The sequence below is a fragment of the Martes martes genome (genome assembly GCF_963455335.1).
Source record: "Martes martes genome assembly, chromosome: 17".
Taxonomy (NCBI): domain Eukaryota; kingdom Metazoa; phylum Chordata; class Mammalia; order Carnivora; family Mustelidae; genus Martes; species Martes martes.
The window spans coordinates 45,911,381-45,930,109 of record NC_137905.1 but is presented as its reverse complement, the minus strand read 5'-3'; the positions used below and the strand labels follow the sequence as shown (position 1 = coordinate 45,930,109).

At 59.1% G+C, this 18,729-nt stretch overlaps 3 protein-coding genes across 4 annotated transcripts in view; all 3 read left to right on the top strand.

The window, feature by feature from the left end:
* AKT2 (AKT serine/threonine kinase 2) overlaps positions 1-8,423 on the top strand; it is a 49,830-nt gene extending 41,407 nt beyond the window's left edge. The window contains exons 9-14 of the mRNA XM_080828953.1: positions 449-571; positions 1,752-1,880; positions 2,069-2,283; positions 2,744-2,831; positions 2,926-3,028; positions 4,127-8,423. Coding sequence (XP_080685079.1) covers positions 449-571; positions 1,752-1,880; positions 2,069-2,283; positions 2,744-2,831; positions 2,926-3,028; positions 4,127-4,206 — 738 coding nt within the window. The 3' untranslated portion in view covers positions 4,207-8,423. The remainder of the gene's footprint in view (positions 1-448; positions 572-1,751; positions 1,881-2,068; positions 2,284-2,743; positions 2,832-2,925; positions 3,029-4,126) is intronic.
* A 1,363-nt stretch (positions 8,424-9,786) lies between these two features.
* On the top strand, positions 9,787-13,829 carry CCNP (cyclin P). Of its 2 annotated transcripts, XM_080828970.1 has the most exons (7): positions 9,787-10,101; positions 10,181-10,375; positions 11,582-11,671; positions 11,749-11,904; positions 12,490-12,648; positions 12,778-12,929; positions 13,574-13,829. In XM_080828970.1, exons 1-7 carry the CDS (start codon positions 10,096-10,098, stop codon positions 13,737-13,739), a joined length of 924 nt encoding a protein of 307 aa, XP_080685096.1. In that variant the 5' UTR covers positions 9,787-10,095; the 3' UTR covers positions 13,740-13,829. The 2 variants fall into 2 exon arrangements, with proteins under 2 accessions (XP_080685096.1, XP_080685095.1); XM_080828969.1 differs by having other exon boundaries at positions 12,778-13,824.
* Positions 13,830-16,293: 2,464 nt separating this feature from the next.
* Positions 16,294-18,472, top strand: TTC9B (tetratricopeptide repeat domain 9B; the record flags this gene model as incomplete). The annotated part of the gene is made up of 3 exons (XM_080828973.1): positions 16,294-16,708; positions 17,246-17,428; positions 18,345-18,472. 3 exons carry the CDS (start codon positions 16,294-16,296, stop codon positions 18,470-18,472), a joined length of 726 nt encoding a protein of 241 aa, XP_080685099.1.
* Between the last annotated feature and the right edge of the window lie 257 nt (positions 18,473-18,729).

Genomic DNA, 18,729 nt, shown 5'->3' with positions numbered 1-18,729 from the left:
AGGAGGCCGCCACTCATCGTCACTGAGCTGTCACCTGCTCCTCATCCCTCGCAGCCTTCTCCCTGCACACAGGTGTCACCCGCTGGCTCCTGACTGTGGGCTTCATCTGTCCCGTTGTTCTCATGGCTTATTGTCCCTTGCTCGTGACCTTGTGTTCCTTTGCATTCTTGCTCACTGCCCCGTCCCCCATCCCCTCACTCCGTCCCTCCTGACTCTCCCCTTGATGCTTCCTGACTGTCCTCGCTCTTCATGCCCCACTCCGTGTTTTCCTCATGGGAGTTCGTCCCTGCTCACCATCTCTCACTTGGTTCCTCCCGCTGTCACTTGCAGTTTCGGGGAGTAGGTGTCGCCATGGCACTGGGCTGGAGGTTGGGGGCCAGTGGGCAGCGTCCTGGGTTTTGCTCCTCTGGGCCGACGTATGACTTCCTGCCCCTCCCCCCTCCTGCAGCTGTTTTTCCACCTGTCCCGGGAGCGCGTCTTCACGGAGGAGCGGGCTCGCTTCTACGGCGCAGAGATCGTCTCTGCCCTTGAGTATCTGCACTCTCGGGACGTGGTGTACCGTGACATCAAGGTGAGCGTGCACCTGTCTCCTGGCCCATGGCACCTGCGGAGCTCACACCAGGGAGGCTGGACCCAGGCCCTCGGCCCTGGACCTCCTCCTCCCCAGAGGGTCTATCTACCTGCGTTTTCCTGAGTCCACCTTGCCGTGGGATGCCGACCCGCCTGCCTCAGCGGCCCTGGGGGCCCTTTGGGGCCCCTGGTGAACATGCACCTCCATGCAGGGAGTGGGGGGCTGGGGAGGGGCAGGCATATTCATCCAAGCACCTTAGGAGATGGTTCGGCAGAATCTACCAGCGCCGACTGTCTGCACGCCCTGTGAGCCAGCCGTTCCGCCCTGGGGTTATGCATGGCCAGAGCATGTCCCTGTGTCCCCCTCAGAGCCTGGGTGCACACACGCTGCTGGCACACAGTTCACACGAACCTCAGGCTGGAAGCAGCCTCACGGTCCGCTGTCCAGGACCGGCTGGAAGGCTCTGCACGGCCGGTACCGAGCAAACTGCGGCCCCGCGGCCATGCACATGCACCTCCCAGGCTTGTGTGGAGCGGAAGCCAGGAGACCACATGTTATAGGGGCGTCCTTAGGTGGGGAAACTATAAAGAAGAGCGGAGGAGTAGAGTTTGTCTTCAGTTGCGAGGATGATTCATAACAAGGAAGGGGTACATGAGGGGGGGCGGTTCTGGGGTCTGGGATGGTCTCTTGACCTGGTGGAGCTTCCACACAGGCCTGTTAAATTGCCCATTTGTGTTAAGTTTAGTTAAAAGTGGAGGAAGAAGGACATCTGGCTGGCTCAGTGGGCAGAGCATGCGTCTCCTGATTTTGGGGTCAGGAGTTCAAGCCCCATATTGGGCCTAGAGCTTACTTTAAAAAAAAAAAAATGCAGGAAGAAAGCTAGTGTTGCTCACATGCCAGCCTGGGAAGCTGTAGCCCATGGTGGGGGCAGCAGGTGGGTAGGGCCTGTCTCCCATCTTTCTCTACCTTGGCTTTTTTCCAGCTACCCTGGGGGTGGCCTCCCTCTGAGCCGCAAGGGCTTAATGTTTTGCTGGGGGTATGCCCCGTGGTCAGTCTGGAGCCCCCACCATGACAACTATCACCCCAGGCCAGAGCCTTCCTGGGGCCTGTGGGGTCCCGGGGGGGTGGAAAGCCTTAGGAAGACGTGACCCTAATACGTTGACTTTTCCTTTTCCTACAGCTGGAAAACCTCATGCTGGACAAAGATGGCCACATCAAGATCACGGACTTCGGCCTATGCAAAGAAGGCATCAGTGACGGGGCCACCATGAAAACCTTCTGTGGGACGCCCGAGTACCTGGCACCTGAGGTGCCTGGGGCTGGAGGTCCCCGGGCGGGTGAGGCCGAGGGAGGAGGGGCCCTCAGACCTGTGTGGTTTCCCTAGCTCAGGCCCTGTGAGGACAGGCTCCCATTCCTTGGATGGCCCCCTTCGGGTCCCTGTGAGCCCAGTGGCCCCAGGGCCGTGGACCTGGCCCCTCATTGCCCCTCCCTGCCCAGGTGCTGGAGGACAACGACTACGGCCGCGCGGTGGACTGGTGGGGGCTGGGCGTGGTCATGTACGAGATGATGTGCGGCCGCCTGCCCTTCTACAACCAGGACCACGAGCGCCTCTTCGAGCTCATCCTCATGGAAGAGATCCGCTTCCCGCGCACGCTCAGCCCTGAGGCCAAGTCCTTGCTCGCTGGGCTGCTTAAGAAGGACCCCAAGCAGAGGTGAGGGCTGGAGTCTGTCCTGCCCAGCCCAGGGCCACCTACTGCCACTGTCCCCTCGGCCTGAAGGGGGCTGAGTGCACGGGCGCATGCCTGCGTATTGTCCCTGGTGCAGGCCCCTAGGGAGGACGCTCTTGGGGCCAGGCTTGTCCTTAGTGCTCTGCCCGCGCCACCTTGTTCTTGGGGGACGCTCAGAGACAGGGCAGCCCCGAGCCTGGCCAAGGGTGGCTGAGCCCGCCCTCCTGGCTCCTGTTCTGGACTCGGAGTCCAGGTTGCAGGCTCCCTGGCTCTGACCCTGGGCCCGTGAGCCCCCACCCCCACCCCCAAGCCGCGGTTTCCTCCTCTGCCATGTGGTCTGTGGCCGGGACAGAACCATTAAAAGTTGTTCAGGGCCTGCACCGAAAGCCTCTCTCGCAGAAGCCGAGGGCCCGGGAGGCGGGTGCTCATGGCCGTCTCTGCCCAGGCTCGGCGGGGGGCCCAGCGACGCCAGGGAGGTCATGGAGCACAGGTTCTTCGTCAGCGTCAGCTGGCAGGACGTGGTGCAGAAGAAGGTGAGCCCTGCCACCCGCCGGCTCCCGCTCAAGGGTGGCCTTGGCCAGGTCTCCTGACCCCAGGGTCCTGAGTCTGGGCTCCTTTCCTCCACAGCTTCTGCCACCCTTCAAACCTCAGGTCACCTCTGAGGTCGACACGAGGTACTTTGATGATGAGTTTACCGCCCAGTCCATCACAATCACGCCCCCGGACCGCTGTGAGTGTCTGGCCCTCCCTTGCAGGGCCTGGCTGGGTGTGCAGGGGTGGGGCCTGCCCTTGACCTGTTCCAGGGAGGAAGCTCATGGGCCCCGCGCCATGTCCGGGCAGTTTGGCTGCAGTTTGCTCACAGGGCTTTCTGCCGTTGGGCTTGGCACCTTTAGATCCAGTGAGGGTCACCGGGAGCCATCAGCCACGGCACATTCCGGAGCTCGGGTGGCACACGGGAAGCCTTCAGGGCCAGGATGGCACAGTCACAGCTGTCTTTTCAAATTGCCCAGGTCTTTGGGGCCTGATTGGTGCATTGCCTCTGGTCCTGTTTGAGTTCTTGCTGTCACTCAGCCATTGCTGGGCTGTGCTGGGGACCCTCCGGTGACTGAGACAACCCTGGCCCTGCCTTGAGGGAGCTTCGGGCCAGGTGGGGCGACAGCCCAGAGTGTTCAGGTCTAAGGTATAGGAGCCCAGGGACTGGGGGACCCAGAGGAAATGCCTGACTTGGCCTGCGAGTCAGGGCGGGTGGCTTCCTGGAGGAGGAGACGTGGCAGCTGAGCAGAAGGAATGGCATGAGGGAATGGGGTCCAGGAGCGGGAGTGTTGCAGAGGCCAGCGCATCTGGGGGATGGAGGGGGGCGGGGGCCAGAGCAAGAGGATCTGGGGGGCCTCTGGGAGGAGCAGGGACTTGCTGTGTGGGGAGGCAGGAAAGGTTTGGTGCAAGAAGGGGCAGGGCTGCCTCTGGGCTTTACGGAGTTCCTCTGGCTGTGTATGGAGGCTGGACTGGCGGGGCAGCAGTGGCAGCCGGTGTGGCGGGGGGAGGTCTGGGCTAGACCAGAGTGGGGCGCCAGAGGGGAGAGTGAAGTTGGCAGAGGGAGCAGCCTCTGGGGCCTGTGGGCCCAGGCTCTGGTGGGGGGGGAACCTCTGTTAGGGGGAGTCACTAGGTCTTCCCTGTCCTGTTCTTGTGGATGGCCTGCCAGTTGGGGGTTCATGCTACCACTATTCCTTCCTGAGGCCGGACCCCCTTGCCCACCCCCGGGAGTGCACTTGGGGTGCTGGGTCCTCTGTAGGCCGGTTCTCCCCAATCCACCTCCACCTGCCCCCCACAGATGACAGCCTGGGCTCCCTCGAACTGGACCAGCGGACCCACTTTCCCCAGTTCTCCTACTCGGCCAGCATCCGCGAGTGAGCAGAGCCGCCCACCGCCGCTGACGCCGCTGCAGGACGCTCCAACGGCTGCCATCACCGCCCCGGGGGCTTGTCTTTTTGTTTTTAAACTTTTTATTTTGCCTTTTTTTGTTTGCATCCCCATCCCTCACCTGCTCACCCCCATTTCCAGTTTTTTCAGCCCTCTGCCAAACTGACCTCGGCGGTCCTGGTGGCCCCGCCTCCAGGATCCTGTCCTGTCCTCACCTTTGTGCCCAGACCAGGATTTGGGAGACTCCACTGGCCGCCCCAGGACCAGGGCTTCAGGCAGTTGGAGAGATTCCGGTTTTTAATCAACACAAGCCCCAGCATAGGGCGCCACGTGGAGCTGCGGGTCCTGCCCGGATTTCTGGCTGGATGCCTGCAGCCAGCCTGTCCCTGCGCCGCTGCCCCGGTCAGAGGCTGCCTTCCTGTGGGACACCTCGTGGGACACGACGCCCTGCGGACAGTGCCCTGGTGCTGTTAGGCTCAGCGCAGCCTGGCGCGGGTGGTCCGGCCCCTCCCCCCACAGGGGCAGCAAAGCAATAATGTACAGGGACAGGCGGGGGGGGGGGCCTTTGGAAGCTGTGGGGTTGGGGGTTTGGGAATGCCTCGTGTAGATGGGGCCCAGTCTACCCCAGGAGGCACGAGGAGGGCCCCGGGGATGGGCACTGCCTCCTTGCCCTGCCTTCCCCAGCCTCCCAAGCTGCTCTCCTGACCCTGTGGATGAGGCGGGAGGGACATTTAGGGACAAGCCTCCCCACCACCCAGTCCTGTGCCTTACCAGGGCTTCCTTCCGGCTGGCCTTAACTCCTGCTGGGCCCCGGGCCCAGCCCCAGCCCCAGCCCTTGCCAAGGATGGGGGCTGGGATCACCCCCTTCTGGCCGCCGGGGGCAGAGGGTGCCAGCTCCAGCTGTTACACATCTCGCACCGAGACAGTATTGGGCCCCGTGCACTGGGGTCAAAGAGGGGGTGGGAGTGGGGTTCTCTGGTACGTACTGGGGGGGCGGCCTCTGAGCAGGGAGGCTCCAGGGCCCCTCCCTCCCTCCCCCTCCCTGGGCCCCACGTTCTGCAGCCTTAAGGTGAACGTGTGTCACTGCTGTGGGCTCGCGTGTGCGTGTGTCAGCCTGTGTCTGGATGGCCCAGTGCATCTGGGACTTGGGTGCACGTTGGGGTGTGTGTGCATGCGTGTTCGGTATGTGTGTGAGGGCAAGCGTGTCCCGGCCTTGAGTGCGTGCGTGTGTGTGTGTGTGCGCGTGTGCGTGTGTGCATGCTTGGGCCCTGTCCTCGGCCCCAGCATTTCATCCCATAGGGGAGGGGTGCTGGCCTGGTGGGGGAGCCACACCTGGGGTCCATTTGCTGCCCAGCCTCCCTCCCCCCAACATCTCCGGGTGTGTGGAATTTAGTTGTGGCTTTGATCTCCCTGCCCCACCTCCTGTACTAGGTAGTTCAGAGAGAGACATCCTAGGGTGGGGTGAGGGTTGGTTTGGGTGGGTGGGGGGTCTTTTTCCTCTCTGTGTGTGTATGTCATTTATCTGACAATTCTCTGTCCTCCCCACTGGCCTTCCCCATTCCTCCCATTTGTACGGTACAAGCAATAAAGACACTCGTTTCAGACCGGGGCCCACCGCCCTGGGCCCTTCCTTGCCTGCGGAGCCTGGCCCCGGCTGACCCGCTCCCGGGACCTGGGCACCTGGAGCCGTGCTTGTCCTCTGGCCGTTGGGGTGGGCGCGCTGCTGAGGGACTTGAGACGCCTCCTGGGGCATGCGGGTGTGGCAGGCCAGACCAGGTCTTCAGAAGCTGCCTGGGTGGAAAGAGGGAGCGCGAGGGTGGGGCGGTCGGGTTGGTGGCTCTGATGAGGAGGGTGCACGAGGCACCACTGAATCCGGGAAGCGAGTGTGAGGGAGCGGGTTCACTGCGGGGGCCCTTGGGCCCTGGCGCTGGCCACTGCCTGCATATCCTCTTCTCACTTAGGCTATACCAGGGAGCCTTAAGGCCCCCAAATTCCAACACGGTCTCTGGTGTGTGAATGGGAGTCGCGATGGCTGTCAGCTGGGGTATTTCTGGTTACAGCCCTCACAGGCTGGGTCCTGACGGCTGCCCCCTTTACCCTGGGGTTCCCATGCTTAGCTCACTCTGCCCACGTCTGGGGGCCAGGACGGGCACGGCCCTGGTGAATTGAACGTCAGACTTTCCGGAAGGGTTGGGGCTTCACAGATGTGGTCTCAGAGACCCTGAGTGAGGGTAGCAGAAGAGTCAGATTCAGTGTTCTAGGAATCTGCGTTCGCTGTAGCCAAGGCCCAGGGAACGAGTGGCTTTTTCTCACTTCACATCGACTTTATTATTTATTTGATGATAAAAGGATGTCCTGGCGGTCGTAAGACCAGTAGCAGAGAAGCTTCTAGAGAAAAGCCTTTTCGTTTTCTCTCCAGTCGAAGCCCCTGGGGTGGATGTCACCCCCCTTGCTCTCTGGCGGGGGACATCCTGAGTCTACCTCAGCCCACTGGGTCCCCTGGCGGCCCCTGGGTCCCCGGTGCGGGGCCCACAGGCTGACGCTCCGCTTCCCTCGGGCAAACGTAGCTCCCTGGCCCTAGTGGTGCTTCCTTCTGTAGAACTTCTCCCGAAGGGACTTTCAGGTGGGAGCATTTTAATAATAAAATTTTATCAATTGGAAACCTTTAGTTTTGAGGAGGTGAGTCTGTCTTTTGTCTTGTGCTCGTGGGAAACTTTGTGTGTTGGGTAATAACGTGAGCAACGCCGGAGCTGGGGAAGCCGGCGACGTGGTCCCAGGTCCCCAGCGCTCCTCCCGGTGCTCGCTCATTTCCTCCCTGTGCAGGTGCACTGAGCGTCAGAAAAAAGGCTCTTTCCCTTCGGTTTGGTTTGGTTTGGGTTCGGTGCGGCTTGCCTCCCAGTTAATGCTGAGTGTGTGGACTGCACCTGCCGCATCTTTCTGGCGTCCTGCCCGGAGACGGACATTATTAATGGAGTGTGTTGGTCACTGATAAAAATGAGAGCCTCCGAGATCTCTTCCTGTATTTCGGGGACCTCCTCGCCAACACGATGCAGAGGTCCCTCAACTGATCCAGCCACCCCCAGTGGACAAGAATTGACTCGGTCTGCAGGTTTTTTGGTTCTCCTGACGGTGCCGGCATAAACTGTAATGATGCAGCTTTCCCGTGCTTTTGTCACCTGCGTTCCAGGGTGGCTGGAATTTAATACGTGTCTGTTAGCTTCCCAGAGTGTGCTGATTCACATACTCTTACCTTTATTTTAAAAATAATTGTACGTGCAGGCTTGGAACAGAAAACTTCCAAAAAGAACAGTAGTAAACATGATTCTAGGCGCGGAGCGCCGTGTAGTACCCTGAAGTGAGGACCCGCTCAGAAGCTGGCAAGGCAGAGCCTCCTCGGTGGGGAGCATGAGAAGGGACTTGAGGGCCCGTAGAAAGTGCTCCTGCTGGGCTGAGAGTCCTTGGAGCAGCAAAAGAAATAGGATAGCACTGGTGTATACGCAGAGATCATGATCAGTGAGTTCACACGGAGGTCACCGGTAAATGGTGGGAACGGAAAGATCTGAACGGACTTCCAGGTGGTTTCTGTAGATGCTGCGCCTCCAGGGAGGGAGCGCACCCCCCCTCCTTACATGTGGGCTGCAAAGTGACTTCCTTCCAAAGGGGACAGTATAAGAAGGGGGGAAACAACTTTTCTGTGAAGAAACCTGACACGTTATGTGAGGTGATCAAGGTCAGTGTCAACCCTGTGACTCCTGTCGGCAGGAAGTGCCCTTATCTGGTGATGAGGGTGCTGTCCCAGTTGGTCCATGGTGGTGACAAATGTACTACACTGCGATGTTATAGGGGAAAGTAGGTTTGGGTTGTAGGGGAACTCTCTTCTCTCTTTGCAGCTTCCCGTAAACCTACTATAAAATTTGACCTTAAAATACAAAGCTTTCTCATCGACCCTTCACGTGGGTTCCTGTGACACTTCCTGCGCACTCTCTCCTTCTCCCCCTCCGTGTTCACATATCCTACCTGAAGCGAGAACATTGTCTTGCATGACCACAGTTCAGTTATCCGGGTTAGGAGGCGAATACTGAAACAACCCTCTCCTCGCAGATCTTGATCAGATTTGACTAATGGTCCCACTCCTGTCCTTGTACACGAGGGAACAGTCACTTGGCTGATGACTCCTGGTGCATTCGGTTGTCAGGTCTGAAGCCTACAAGGCACTTATTTCACAGAATGTCCCTTAGTTAAAGTTTGTGGCCTGACGTTTCCTCCTGGTTCTAGTCAAGCTACCTTGGATAGGAAGTCTGAGAAATGCTGTGCCCTTCTCCCTGCCTCCTGTCAAAGAGGCACATGAGATTCTGTCCCGTGACTGGTGAGGACTTCGATCCCTTGCTTACGGTGTCTGTCAGGTGTCACCACTGTAAAGTTACTGCTTTCCCTTTGAGGTTAGTATCTTGTACAGAGATACTCTGAAAATGTCGGTATCTATGTTTGATCAAGTGTTGAGGCAAAAGGATCAGCAAACACAAAGGCCCTGAGGCCAGCAGGTGCTGGACGTGTTTGGGGGAATGGAAAGAGGCCAGGGTGTGTCAAAGGGAACGAGGGAGGGGGAGAACAGAAGGAAATGGGGTTAGAGAGGTAACAGTGGGCTGAAGGGACCTTGTGGCCAAGGTAAGGAGTTTGGGTGTCATTCTAAGTGTGACAGAAAGTCATTGGTTTGGCATCTCACATTCCTCTGCTCACTTTTTCAGCCTTGCTGACCTCCCAGTGCCTGAAAACAGCAATCCCTTTCCTACCTCGGTGTCTTTGCTCTCACCACTCCCATCCCTTGGAATATTCTCCTGTCCCTTTGCATTCCTGACCCCTTGCCTTTCAGGTTTCACTCCAACATCACCACCTCAGGCCCTTCCAGGCCACCATTTCTAAGTTATGTGCTGCCTGTTCATTTACTCATCCAACAAATATTTCTCAAGTACCTGCTGTGTGCCAAACTCTGTTCCAGGCGCTGGGAATACAGCAATCATAACAAAACACCAGACAAGCCTTGCCCTCCTGGGGTTCACAGTCTCATCAGGAGGGAGACAGTAAATAAGATTAGGCAGTAAGTGCTAAGGAGAGAGTAAGGTACACAGAACGGTGATCGAAATTCTCAGGATAGCCTTTTTCACAAGGAAGGTAGCATCTGAGTAAATACCTTAAGTGAGGGATCTCTGGGAAAGGAGAATTTCAGGCAAGGGAAACAGCCAGTGCAAAGGCCCTGAGGTAGAAGTGTGCCTGGTGTGGGTGAGAATGAGCCAGGGTGCTGGTGTGGCAGGAGACAGCCGAGTTGGGGGGAAGGTTGGGAGATGATCTCAAAGTTGTGTGGGGACGGGTGGGAGGGTAATAAAGGACCTTGTGGACTTTCACATTGAGGGAGATGGGAACCACAATGGAGTTCTGAAGGGAGGCAGAGTGCGATCTGACTTGGGTGTGCACAGGATCCCTTCTGGCTGCTTGGCGCGGCGGGGGCGGGGGCGGGGCACAGACCGAGGGGGTGGGAACCAGGGAGCAGTGAGGAGGTCTCTGCGCTAGTCCAGGGCCATCCCTGGTCATTTGTCTTAGTTTTGAAACAATCCTTACTTTACAGCTGAGAACAGGGAGCCTCGGAGGGGCTGTTTCTGATCGTGCAGTAAGTAGCAGGAAGAGGATTTGACTCCAGCTGCCTGACTTTAGGTTCGGAGGGGCCAGAGCCAACCTGCATAGCATTCGCCATCACCTCTGCACCTGCCCGGTCGAGGCGGGCTCAGCGCGCATGCGTGCAGGCACAATTTAAAGCGCCCGCCGAGGGTCCTTCGCTCCAGGAGGAAGAGGAGCCCTCGGCTTGGTCCCCCGACGCCGGCGTGGAGGATGCTGGTGAGACGCAGCAGCCAGCGTCCCGCCTCCCGGCTCAGGCTTCTCTTCAGCCGCTGACCCCCACCGCTCTCCCTTGCAGAGTCCCGACGCCGCGTCCCCCGACCCTTCGAGCGCCCCAGGCCCCGACAGGATCCCCGAGGACACGAGCGTGTCTCCAGGACGCCAGGAGAGGCCCCCTGGGCCATGCGCGCCACCGGGGCTGGCGGAGGCGCTGAGCGCTCTGGGGCTGGAGGGAGAGCGCGAGTACGCCGGGGACATCTTCGCAGAAGTCATGGTGAGCGCGGCCCGGAGGGCACCAGAGGGGTTCGGGTTAGGGGAGGGGAGATCTGGCCGCTCGCCCAACCCCCACTCCACGAGCCTTCCCGAACTCTCACCTGCTTGCAGCCCCTTCTACTCGTCCCTGGCATGTATTCCTTCGCAAACACTTCGCAATTTATTAACAAATGTGCTTGAGCATATTCTAGGCCCCGGGGATGCTGTGATGAACAACATAGTCTGCTCTCATTGTAACAACCAAGCAAACGTAGGCGGTAATAACGGAAAGGAGGCCAAAGTGCAGGCACCTGTGCTGGACAGGCACTGTCCGAGGACATACTGCAGGGATAAAGTTGTTAAAGAGACCGAAGTGGGGAGCCTCTCTCCCCAGCCAGGGACTCTGTTAGGAACTGAGGTAGGGGCATGATCCAGAGAGAAATCCCTGCCCTTGTGGTGCCAGCAGCCTAGGGAGGCAAACCGACAGAACACACAAGGAAACACCAGCTATCTCCAGACTGAAAACGCTATGGGGACCATAAAGCGGGATGGACGCCGGGAGAATTCTGTGTAGGAAAAGTCCAGGGAGTTTGAGCTGAGGTTCCAACAGTGCAAGAAACTGGGGAAGGACCATTCCAGGTGGAGGGAATGGTGCATAAGTGCAAAGGCCTTGGGTAGGAAAGAGCCTGCCCCTAGTCTAGGACTAGAGAAGGCTGGTGTAGCTGCAGTATGGGTTGTGAAGGGAGAGGGCGAAGAGATGGTGTTGGTGCTAGGGGGCAGCGCCTGAGAGAGAGTGGTTAGGGTTCTCTGAGGATAGTGGAAGCCGTGGAAGGGTTTTAAGCTGGGGAGTTTCTCGGCCAGTTTTATAATCTAGACCCTTCTGGGTGCTCTGAGGAGGGTGGGTTAAGGGTTGGTGACGGCTGGTGGTCTGGAAAGCCAGGGGGCGGGGGCGGATGCTCCGGAGGCGCCCTGGCCATGGGGGCTACAGATTGGAGAGGTGGATTGGGGGAGGCATCCAGAACAAAGGCCAAGGCTCTAATGCGGGATAAGGAATAGAAGCACATTTGGAGTAGACGTTGGAGGCTACACAGTTGGAGGCTAGACAGTTTAGTGTGGTGCTCCCGGCTTCGGCTACTTGGTGCGGGAAGGCCGCTACACTTGGGCCTGGAGCTCCGGCGAGAAGCCGAGGCACAGGTGTGGAGAGTGAGGCCGCCCTGCCCAACCGCAGGTGTGCCGTGCGCTGCCGCGGAGGGCCCTGCCCCGGACCGTGACCCCAGAGATGCGCGCGCTAGTGGTGGACTGGCTGATCCAGGTGCACGTACGTAACCGCCAGGGGGCAGGGCGGAGCCCGTGCCGCAGCCTAGAAAGCTGGTGATCACTCACACCCTTCCCCAGGAGTACCTGGGCCTGGCGGGGGACACGCTCTACCTGGCGGTGCACCTGCTCGATTCCTACCTGCGCGCCGGCCGAGTGCGCCTACACCGCCTGCAGCTGCTGGGCGTGGCCTGCCTGTTCGTGGCCTGCAAAATGGAAGAGTGCGTGCTTCCCGAGGTACTTTCCGGAGTGGGGTTGGGAAGGCGGAACCCTTGTTCGTCGTGTCACAGAACACCTACTGTGTGCCGGGCTGCGGCTTTGCCTGTTCTTGGAATCCCAGCATATCTGTATAAGGCCAGGACTACCAGTGTGTCCCTTTAGCAGAGGAGGGGACTGAGGCCCAGGGAGAGGAAGACATTTGTCCAAAGCAGGTGGGACTCGGACTCGGGCTTGAACAGTTAGTCTCTGTAGTGCTTCGCTAGTTATAGTCTGTGCCTGATCAGAACTCCGTGCCTGCTCAAAGCTGCCTGGTGACGTATAGAGAAGTATTTACGTTTTACAAACGAGGAAACTCCATCTCAGAGGTTCAGTGAGATTCATGTAAACACGGTGCGAAAATGATAGGGCTTGAAGTCGAACCCAGGTCTTGCTGATTCTGAAGCCTGCGCTCTTCATGACTTCTAGAGAACAGATCAATAGCCCCATTTTACAGACTAGGCAGTCGAGGTTCAGAACGGACCCTGAGCCGATCCGAGGCTCTACAGGGCAGGGAGCAACCAGCCGGGCTCCAAGACTCTCCCACCTCTTCCCCGCCATCCACAGTCGGCCTCCCTCTGCCTCCTGGGTGCTGGCTCCTTCTCGCGGGCCGAGCTTCTGCGTGCCGAGCGGCGCATCCTGAGCCGCTTGGATTTCCGGCTGCACCACCCGGGCCCGCTACTTTGCCTCGGGCTACTGGCTGCGCTGGCCGGGAGCAGCCGCCAGGTGCGGGGCCGGGCGGGGCGGGGGGAGCAAGGGGGAGGGGAAGGGGGGCAGGGGGCACGTCTACCCGCGAGGGCCTGTAAGGGGATAGGGGCGTGGCCTGATCTCCGCAGGGGCGGTGGTGCTTGGCAGGTGATGCTACTTGCCACCTACTTTCTGGAGCTGTCTCTGCTGGAGGCCGACGCCGCAGGATGGCAGCCCGGTCGGCGCGCAGCTGCGGCGCTGAGCCTGGCCCACCGCTTGCTCGACGGGGCGGGCTCCGGCCTCGAGCCCTCGCTTTACAGGTACGGCCCCAGGGGAGCGCCTCTGTGGCTACAGGAACCTACTTTCCTGATCACTGTGTTTCCCGTCTCAGAGAATGAGAGACCATGGCGGGGGGGGGGCAGACTTGACTTTTCTGGGTGTGAGAGAAAATGGTGTGTCTACCCCCCCCCGTCTTGGGGGGGTGTCAGAATGAGGTGTTTGTCCACATTTGGGGACCCTTGCCCCTGGGTAGAAGATACGCTATCTTCCCGGCCTCGGAAGATCCTAGCTGAGTTCCAGGGTTGAGGATGAGAGGTCTGCCACCCTCGAGTCCCCCCGGCTTCCCTGCTGGCCACGAATGCGGTGTCCCTTCAGCTGCTAGAGGGGCGTCCTTCCCGCCCCCCGCCCCCGGTAACCATGTCACTGGAGGCCAGGGTGAGTCCTCTTTTCTCCCAGCCCCCCACCCCCCCCACCCCCGGGGGTAGAGCTGGATGTCTGTCAATCCTCCGACCCGCTCCGTCCCTCTCCGAGGTTCCGGCTCTCCACTGGCTCGAGAGAGCCCCTGAACGGTCCTCGGGAACCCCCGTCAACGCGTCTCCTCAGCCTCGCGCCCCCAGCTCCGAGGACAGGTCGTCTTCACCGCTGCCCCTGCCCCCGCCTCAGTTTCTCCGTCTTCCCGCCGCAGCCCCGCAGAGCTGCGCCCGCTCGAGCCGTGCATGGCCCGCGCCGCGCTCCGAGGCCCCGCTCCCGGCCGCGCCGCCATCTTTCTCAAGTACGCGCGGCCCCAGCGCCAGGGCACCAGCCTCGCCGCCGCCCGCCTGCTCCGCCGCCCCCAGCCCGAACCTCCCTGAGCTCGGGGACCCCAGCAAAAAAGACTGTCCGTGTGTGTCCGTTTCCCACGTCAATAAAGGAGGTGTGTGGGTTTTTGTTTTGTTTTGTTTTAATCCTGAGCGCTCTCTGTTCTCATTGGGCGAATTCCGACCCCTCTCTCGCTTTTGATTGGTCACTCCTCAGGCCTCTCCTCTTTCTGATTGGGTGCTTTTTACCGAGTCCCTTAATGGCGGCTGGGAGATATGATGCAAATTCTGGACCGCTCCGCCAGGGGGCACTGGCGGACGTCCGCAAGCGCGGCTTGACAAGCCAAAACTAGGATTCCAAGTGCAAACGCCTGGGGAGATAAATGGAGAGATGCTGCAACCTGAGTGACTCTCAGGTGTAGGGTTGAGAAGAAACTAGGAGGGATGGGGACTGTGGGAAGCTATCCCAGTCATAAGAAATGCTGCCGTGATGTTGCCAGATTTTCAGATTTTGCTCAAGTGAAGCTGAAAATCTACAATTCCATAAGTATCTCTGCTTCCATATATTAACAACTAATTCGATATTTTTTAATGGTTGCACAAGCCCAGCACATCACATATGCTGATCTGTGGGAGTCCTGAGTTTGTGATAGTATGGGTCTTTGATAGCAAGTGTTCTATAAATGGGATCTGATTTACTTAACCCCTAGAGTGCCATGGACTGAATGGGTATAAATTGTAGCACCGATCTCATAGAGGTGTGAGGAGGGTGTGAGTTAATATAGACGTAGAGCTTTAGGACAGGGCCTGACACCTAGTAAGTGTTATGGAATTGCTAGCACGGCCTCCGAGCAGGAGTGTGAGCTAGGTACACTTGTCCCCGGTTTCTGTCAAACCCCCAGCACCTAGCTATTTAGTAAGTGCTCAGAAAATAATTGTTACAAATCAATGGATCTCCACACTCTCTAAATTAAAAACAGAGCTGAGGTGATCTCAGGAACTCAAACTTAAGGAATACTAGATTCTTAACCAAGCCTAGGTTTGGAGGTACAAGAGAGGAGGAAGTTTTTGCCCTGGAGATGTTCACACTTGGAGGACTAGAGAGGGGGAGAGACTCACTCGGCAAAACTCGATAAGAGATAGAAACAAATATTGCCACTGGGATGGAAGGTGCTGTGTTCCGGTTTGGACCTGTCAGGTGGGACCTGCCATGTGGCCTCCAGGAAGAGGACATGCAGTGGCAGGGGGAGGGGAGAGTGGAAATTTAAGTTTGGTGCTAGGGGCTGAGGCCCAAGCCAGGGTCCTGCAGGGTGCAGGGGAGGTGGGTAATATGTAGAGCACATAAAGTTATTCATTCACTCATTCCTTCAACAACTGTACTTGGATGCTGACCCAGCCAGAACTTGTGATCACGCACCTCCCAGTCTCATGGGTGATAAGAAACAGGGGTTGTTAATTTGTCCATTCCTGTGCCAGGCCCTGTGCTGCTTTATCTGCATAATGTAATTCGGTCCCTACAACTACTCTGAAGTAAATTCACTTGATATCCCCAGGTCACACAGAAGGAAGGCAGGGGGGAAGCCGAGCTCCCACCACCAAGTAAGCAGCTAAGGAGGGTTGAAGATCAACTATCTCATTCACCCTGTTTTTCTCCTAAAAGCCTCTCATGTGATTCCTTTTCTGTACACTCTTGTATTCTTGTGCTACTCACTGTGGGCCATCTCTTGTCTGTTTTTCCTACCCAGGCAGTGAGCTTGGGGAGGGCAAGGAGCAGGTCTCTTTTGTTCATTGAGTTATTGCCTTCTCCAGGAAGCCTTCACTCACCACCTCAGTCTAAGGCAGTCACCTCCTCTGGGCCTTCACATCCTGTCGTGCCTCCCCCATGCATCCCTCCCTGGCCACCTTGCCAGAGCTTCCCAGGCTAGACCATTGGGGCTGTCACTCTCTGGTCAGTGGTCTGTCTCCCGGCTGGACTAGGGGCTCAGTGAGGGTAGGGGCTGAGGCTCTCTCGGTCCCTGCTCTTTCCCACCATCACCCAGACCAGAGCCGGGCACAGAAGAAATATCAGTGAATATTTGTTTGCTGTATAGATAAACAAATGAGTTTCCAGGTTGCTATCATTGTCCTATGGTACTGATGAGGATATAGAGTTCCAGGTAATTTGGCTGATTTGCCCAAGTACTATCACTAGTGAGAAATTATAAGCAGGGTATTGAATCTGGGCAGCACAACCCCATAACCTGTGTTCTTAGCTAAATCCGTGAAATGCCTAAGGTCTGAAAACCGGCTTTCCACGAGGTTGATATCTTCCGTCTTTTTCCCGTAGACTTGTTTTCCTTCCAGCAAGCTGTGGGAGCTTTGGGCAGGGGGGAGGAGAACAGGCAGGAGGGTGGGAGTAAGGGGAGTGGGAAGAAGGGAGAGGCCGGTTAGAGAACTAGGGCTGGGGCTCATTTGGAGGATAGAAAGGGAAAGTCCTGAGGGGTTTCTCTAGACCCATAGGGGGCAGGCGGAGTCGGCTGCCGGAGGTGCGGGGGCGGAGAAAGGGTGGGGACCGGCCCCGCGGGGGGCGATGCGGTAGCTGCAGCGGCGGCCGCAGGAGTTTCCCACAATGCAGCGCGGCGCGCTGTCCCCGGTGCTGATGCTCAGCGCTGCCCCGGAGCCTCCGCCGCGCCCGCCTCCCGCCCTCTCCCCGCCGGGCCCGGGCCCCCGCCATGGCTCGGCTCGTCCCAGCCCTGCCCCCGAGCCGTCGGGGGGCCTGGGCGCGGCGCTCGACAGCAGCCTGCGGGCCGCCGTGGCGTTCAAGGCGGAGGGCCAGCGCTGCTACCGAGAGAAGAAGTTCCGGGAAGCCATCGGCAAGTATCACCGGGCACTGCTGCAGCTGAAGGCGGCTCAGGGGGCCCGCCCTGGAGGCCTGCCCGCCCCCGCCCCCGGGCCCGCCAGCAGCCCGGGGCCAGCCCGCCTCAGCGAGGAGCAGCGGCGCCTGGTGGAGAATACGGAGGTGGAATGTTATGACTCTCTCACGGGTATGGGGCCGTCGGGGGGCGCAGAGGGTGCATACGGAGAGGGGTGGGGAGTGAGGGGCAATCGTGAAGCCTTGGGCGGGGGGCTGGAGGCTGGAAGGGCCCAGACCTGGGGTCTATGAAGGGAGACCCCAGAGCTTATCAAGGAGAGGGGTTGGGGGTGTAGGGGAACACAGGGATAGAAGGGTTGAGATGCAAGAAATGGGCTTTGGGCTGTTACCTGCGAACCTCAGGTGAGAAAATCTTACTCGGGATTAGCGATTCAACGCCCCATCCCTCACCTGAGTCGCCTTTAGTCCTCTCCCCTGCAGAAACTTCCCAGCTAATCGCCCGCGAGCGCTTGTCTGTGTTTTCGCGCCCTCTAGCGGCGGCGCAGATTGACTCTATCCTGATTGGTCAGAAGATCGGCGGCCCCGGTGGCCTGAGCAATCCCTAACCCAGGGCTCAGCCACCGGAAAGGGCTGGGGGGGCTCCTAGCAGTCAGGTGAGGTCTGGGAGTGCCGCCAGGCTCTGCGAGCACCGGCCCCGGTGTCCCCGCAGCCTGCCTGCTGCAGTCGGAGCTGGTGAACTATGAGCGGGTGCGCGAGTACTGTCTCAAGGTCCTGGAGAAGCAGCAGGGCAACTTCAAGGCCACCTACCGCGCCGGCATTGCCTTCTACCACCTGGGCGACTATGCACGCGCGCTGCGCTACCTGCAGGAGGCCCGCAGCCGGGAGCCCACAGGTGAGGGCCGGACCAAGCAGGGAAAGGGGCTAGAGCAGAGAAAACAAGGAAACACGAGGGAGGACAGGGCAGAGCTGCTTCAAGGAAGGGCTCTGCCTCCCCCCCAGGATCTACCTCTCCATCCACCCACTCCTTACGCTCACCCGCCATTCATTCACCCCTCCCCTCCCCCCATGTTCCCCTGACATTCACCCAACCACCTCCCATCTATTCATTGACTCATCTATGCCTCCCACTCACCTACTCAGCCACTCCCTACCCACTCACCCCCCCATCCCCACCCACCCCCCATTCTCATTCATCCACTCACTAATCCATTCACACACCCACCTAACCATTCCCCTCTTCACCCACCCGCTGCTGGTGGAGCACTTGCTGGGAGGCAGACCCCAGGGCGGTCAAGGCTAAGAAATTCACAGGGGTGGGGTCGGGTGGGGGAGGTTGGCAGAGCTGGAGGCTTGTTGCTTGCCCTCTAAGACATCATAGTCGGGGGGGGGGGTGTTGGGGACAGAGGACAGATACAGCATCTGTCTTGTGTTGAGAGCCAGCGACAGGGGAGCAGAACAGGTACAGGTCCCAGCCAGGGCTGTGGGAGCAGAGGCAGGATGAGTTTTCCCGGTGAGAGGTTTAGAGGGAACAGACATCTCGCAGATGTTCTTGGGAGGGTGGGCAGAAGTATGACAGCAGCGTCTGAGCAGAGGCATTCTGGCGGAGGGCACAGCAAAAGCTAAAGTGTGGAGGTGTGACGGGCCCCCGTTCCGCTTGTTGTGGCTGGGGCTTCTGGAGGAGTCTGGCAAGAGCGGCTGTGCGGGGGAGCCGCTGTGGGCTGAGCACGGTGAGGTGTGAGCGGCCGCGGTGCGGATGCCACCGGCTGTCCCTGGACACCCAGGTAACGCCGTGCCCACCTCCCCCACAGACACCAATGTCCTCCGCTACATCCAGCTGACTCAGCTGAAGATGAACCGTTGCAGCCTCCAGCGGGAAGACAGTGGGGCTGGGGCCGGGGCGGGGGCCGGGGCCGGGACTCGGGATGTCGTTGGCTAAAGCCAACTGAGGGGGGATTGCTTTCCCTCCCCCCACGCCCACCTCACCATGTAACTTCCCCTGACTCGTGTGTTTGCTGGTAAAGCACTTGTCACTGGTGACCGTAACCTCTTTGTGTGGTGTTCTTGTGGGGACCAGGGAGAGACCATGCCTGGGCTTCCCCCTCTGGATCTCAGAAACCCAGAGGCTCAGGGAGGAAGTGTGGGATGGGGGGTGGGGGTTCCCTCCTGGGGATGACCCAGGATCAGGGCCTGGGC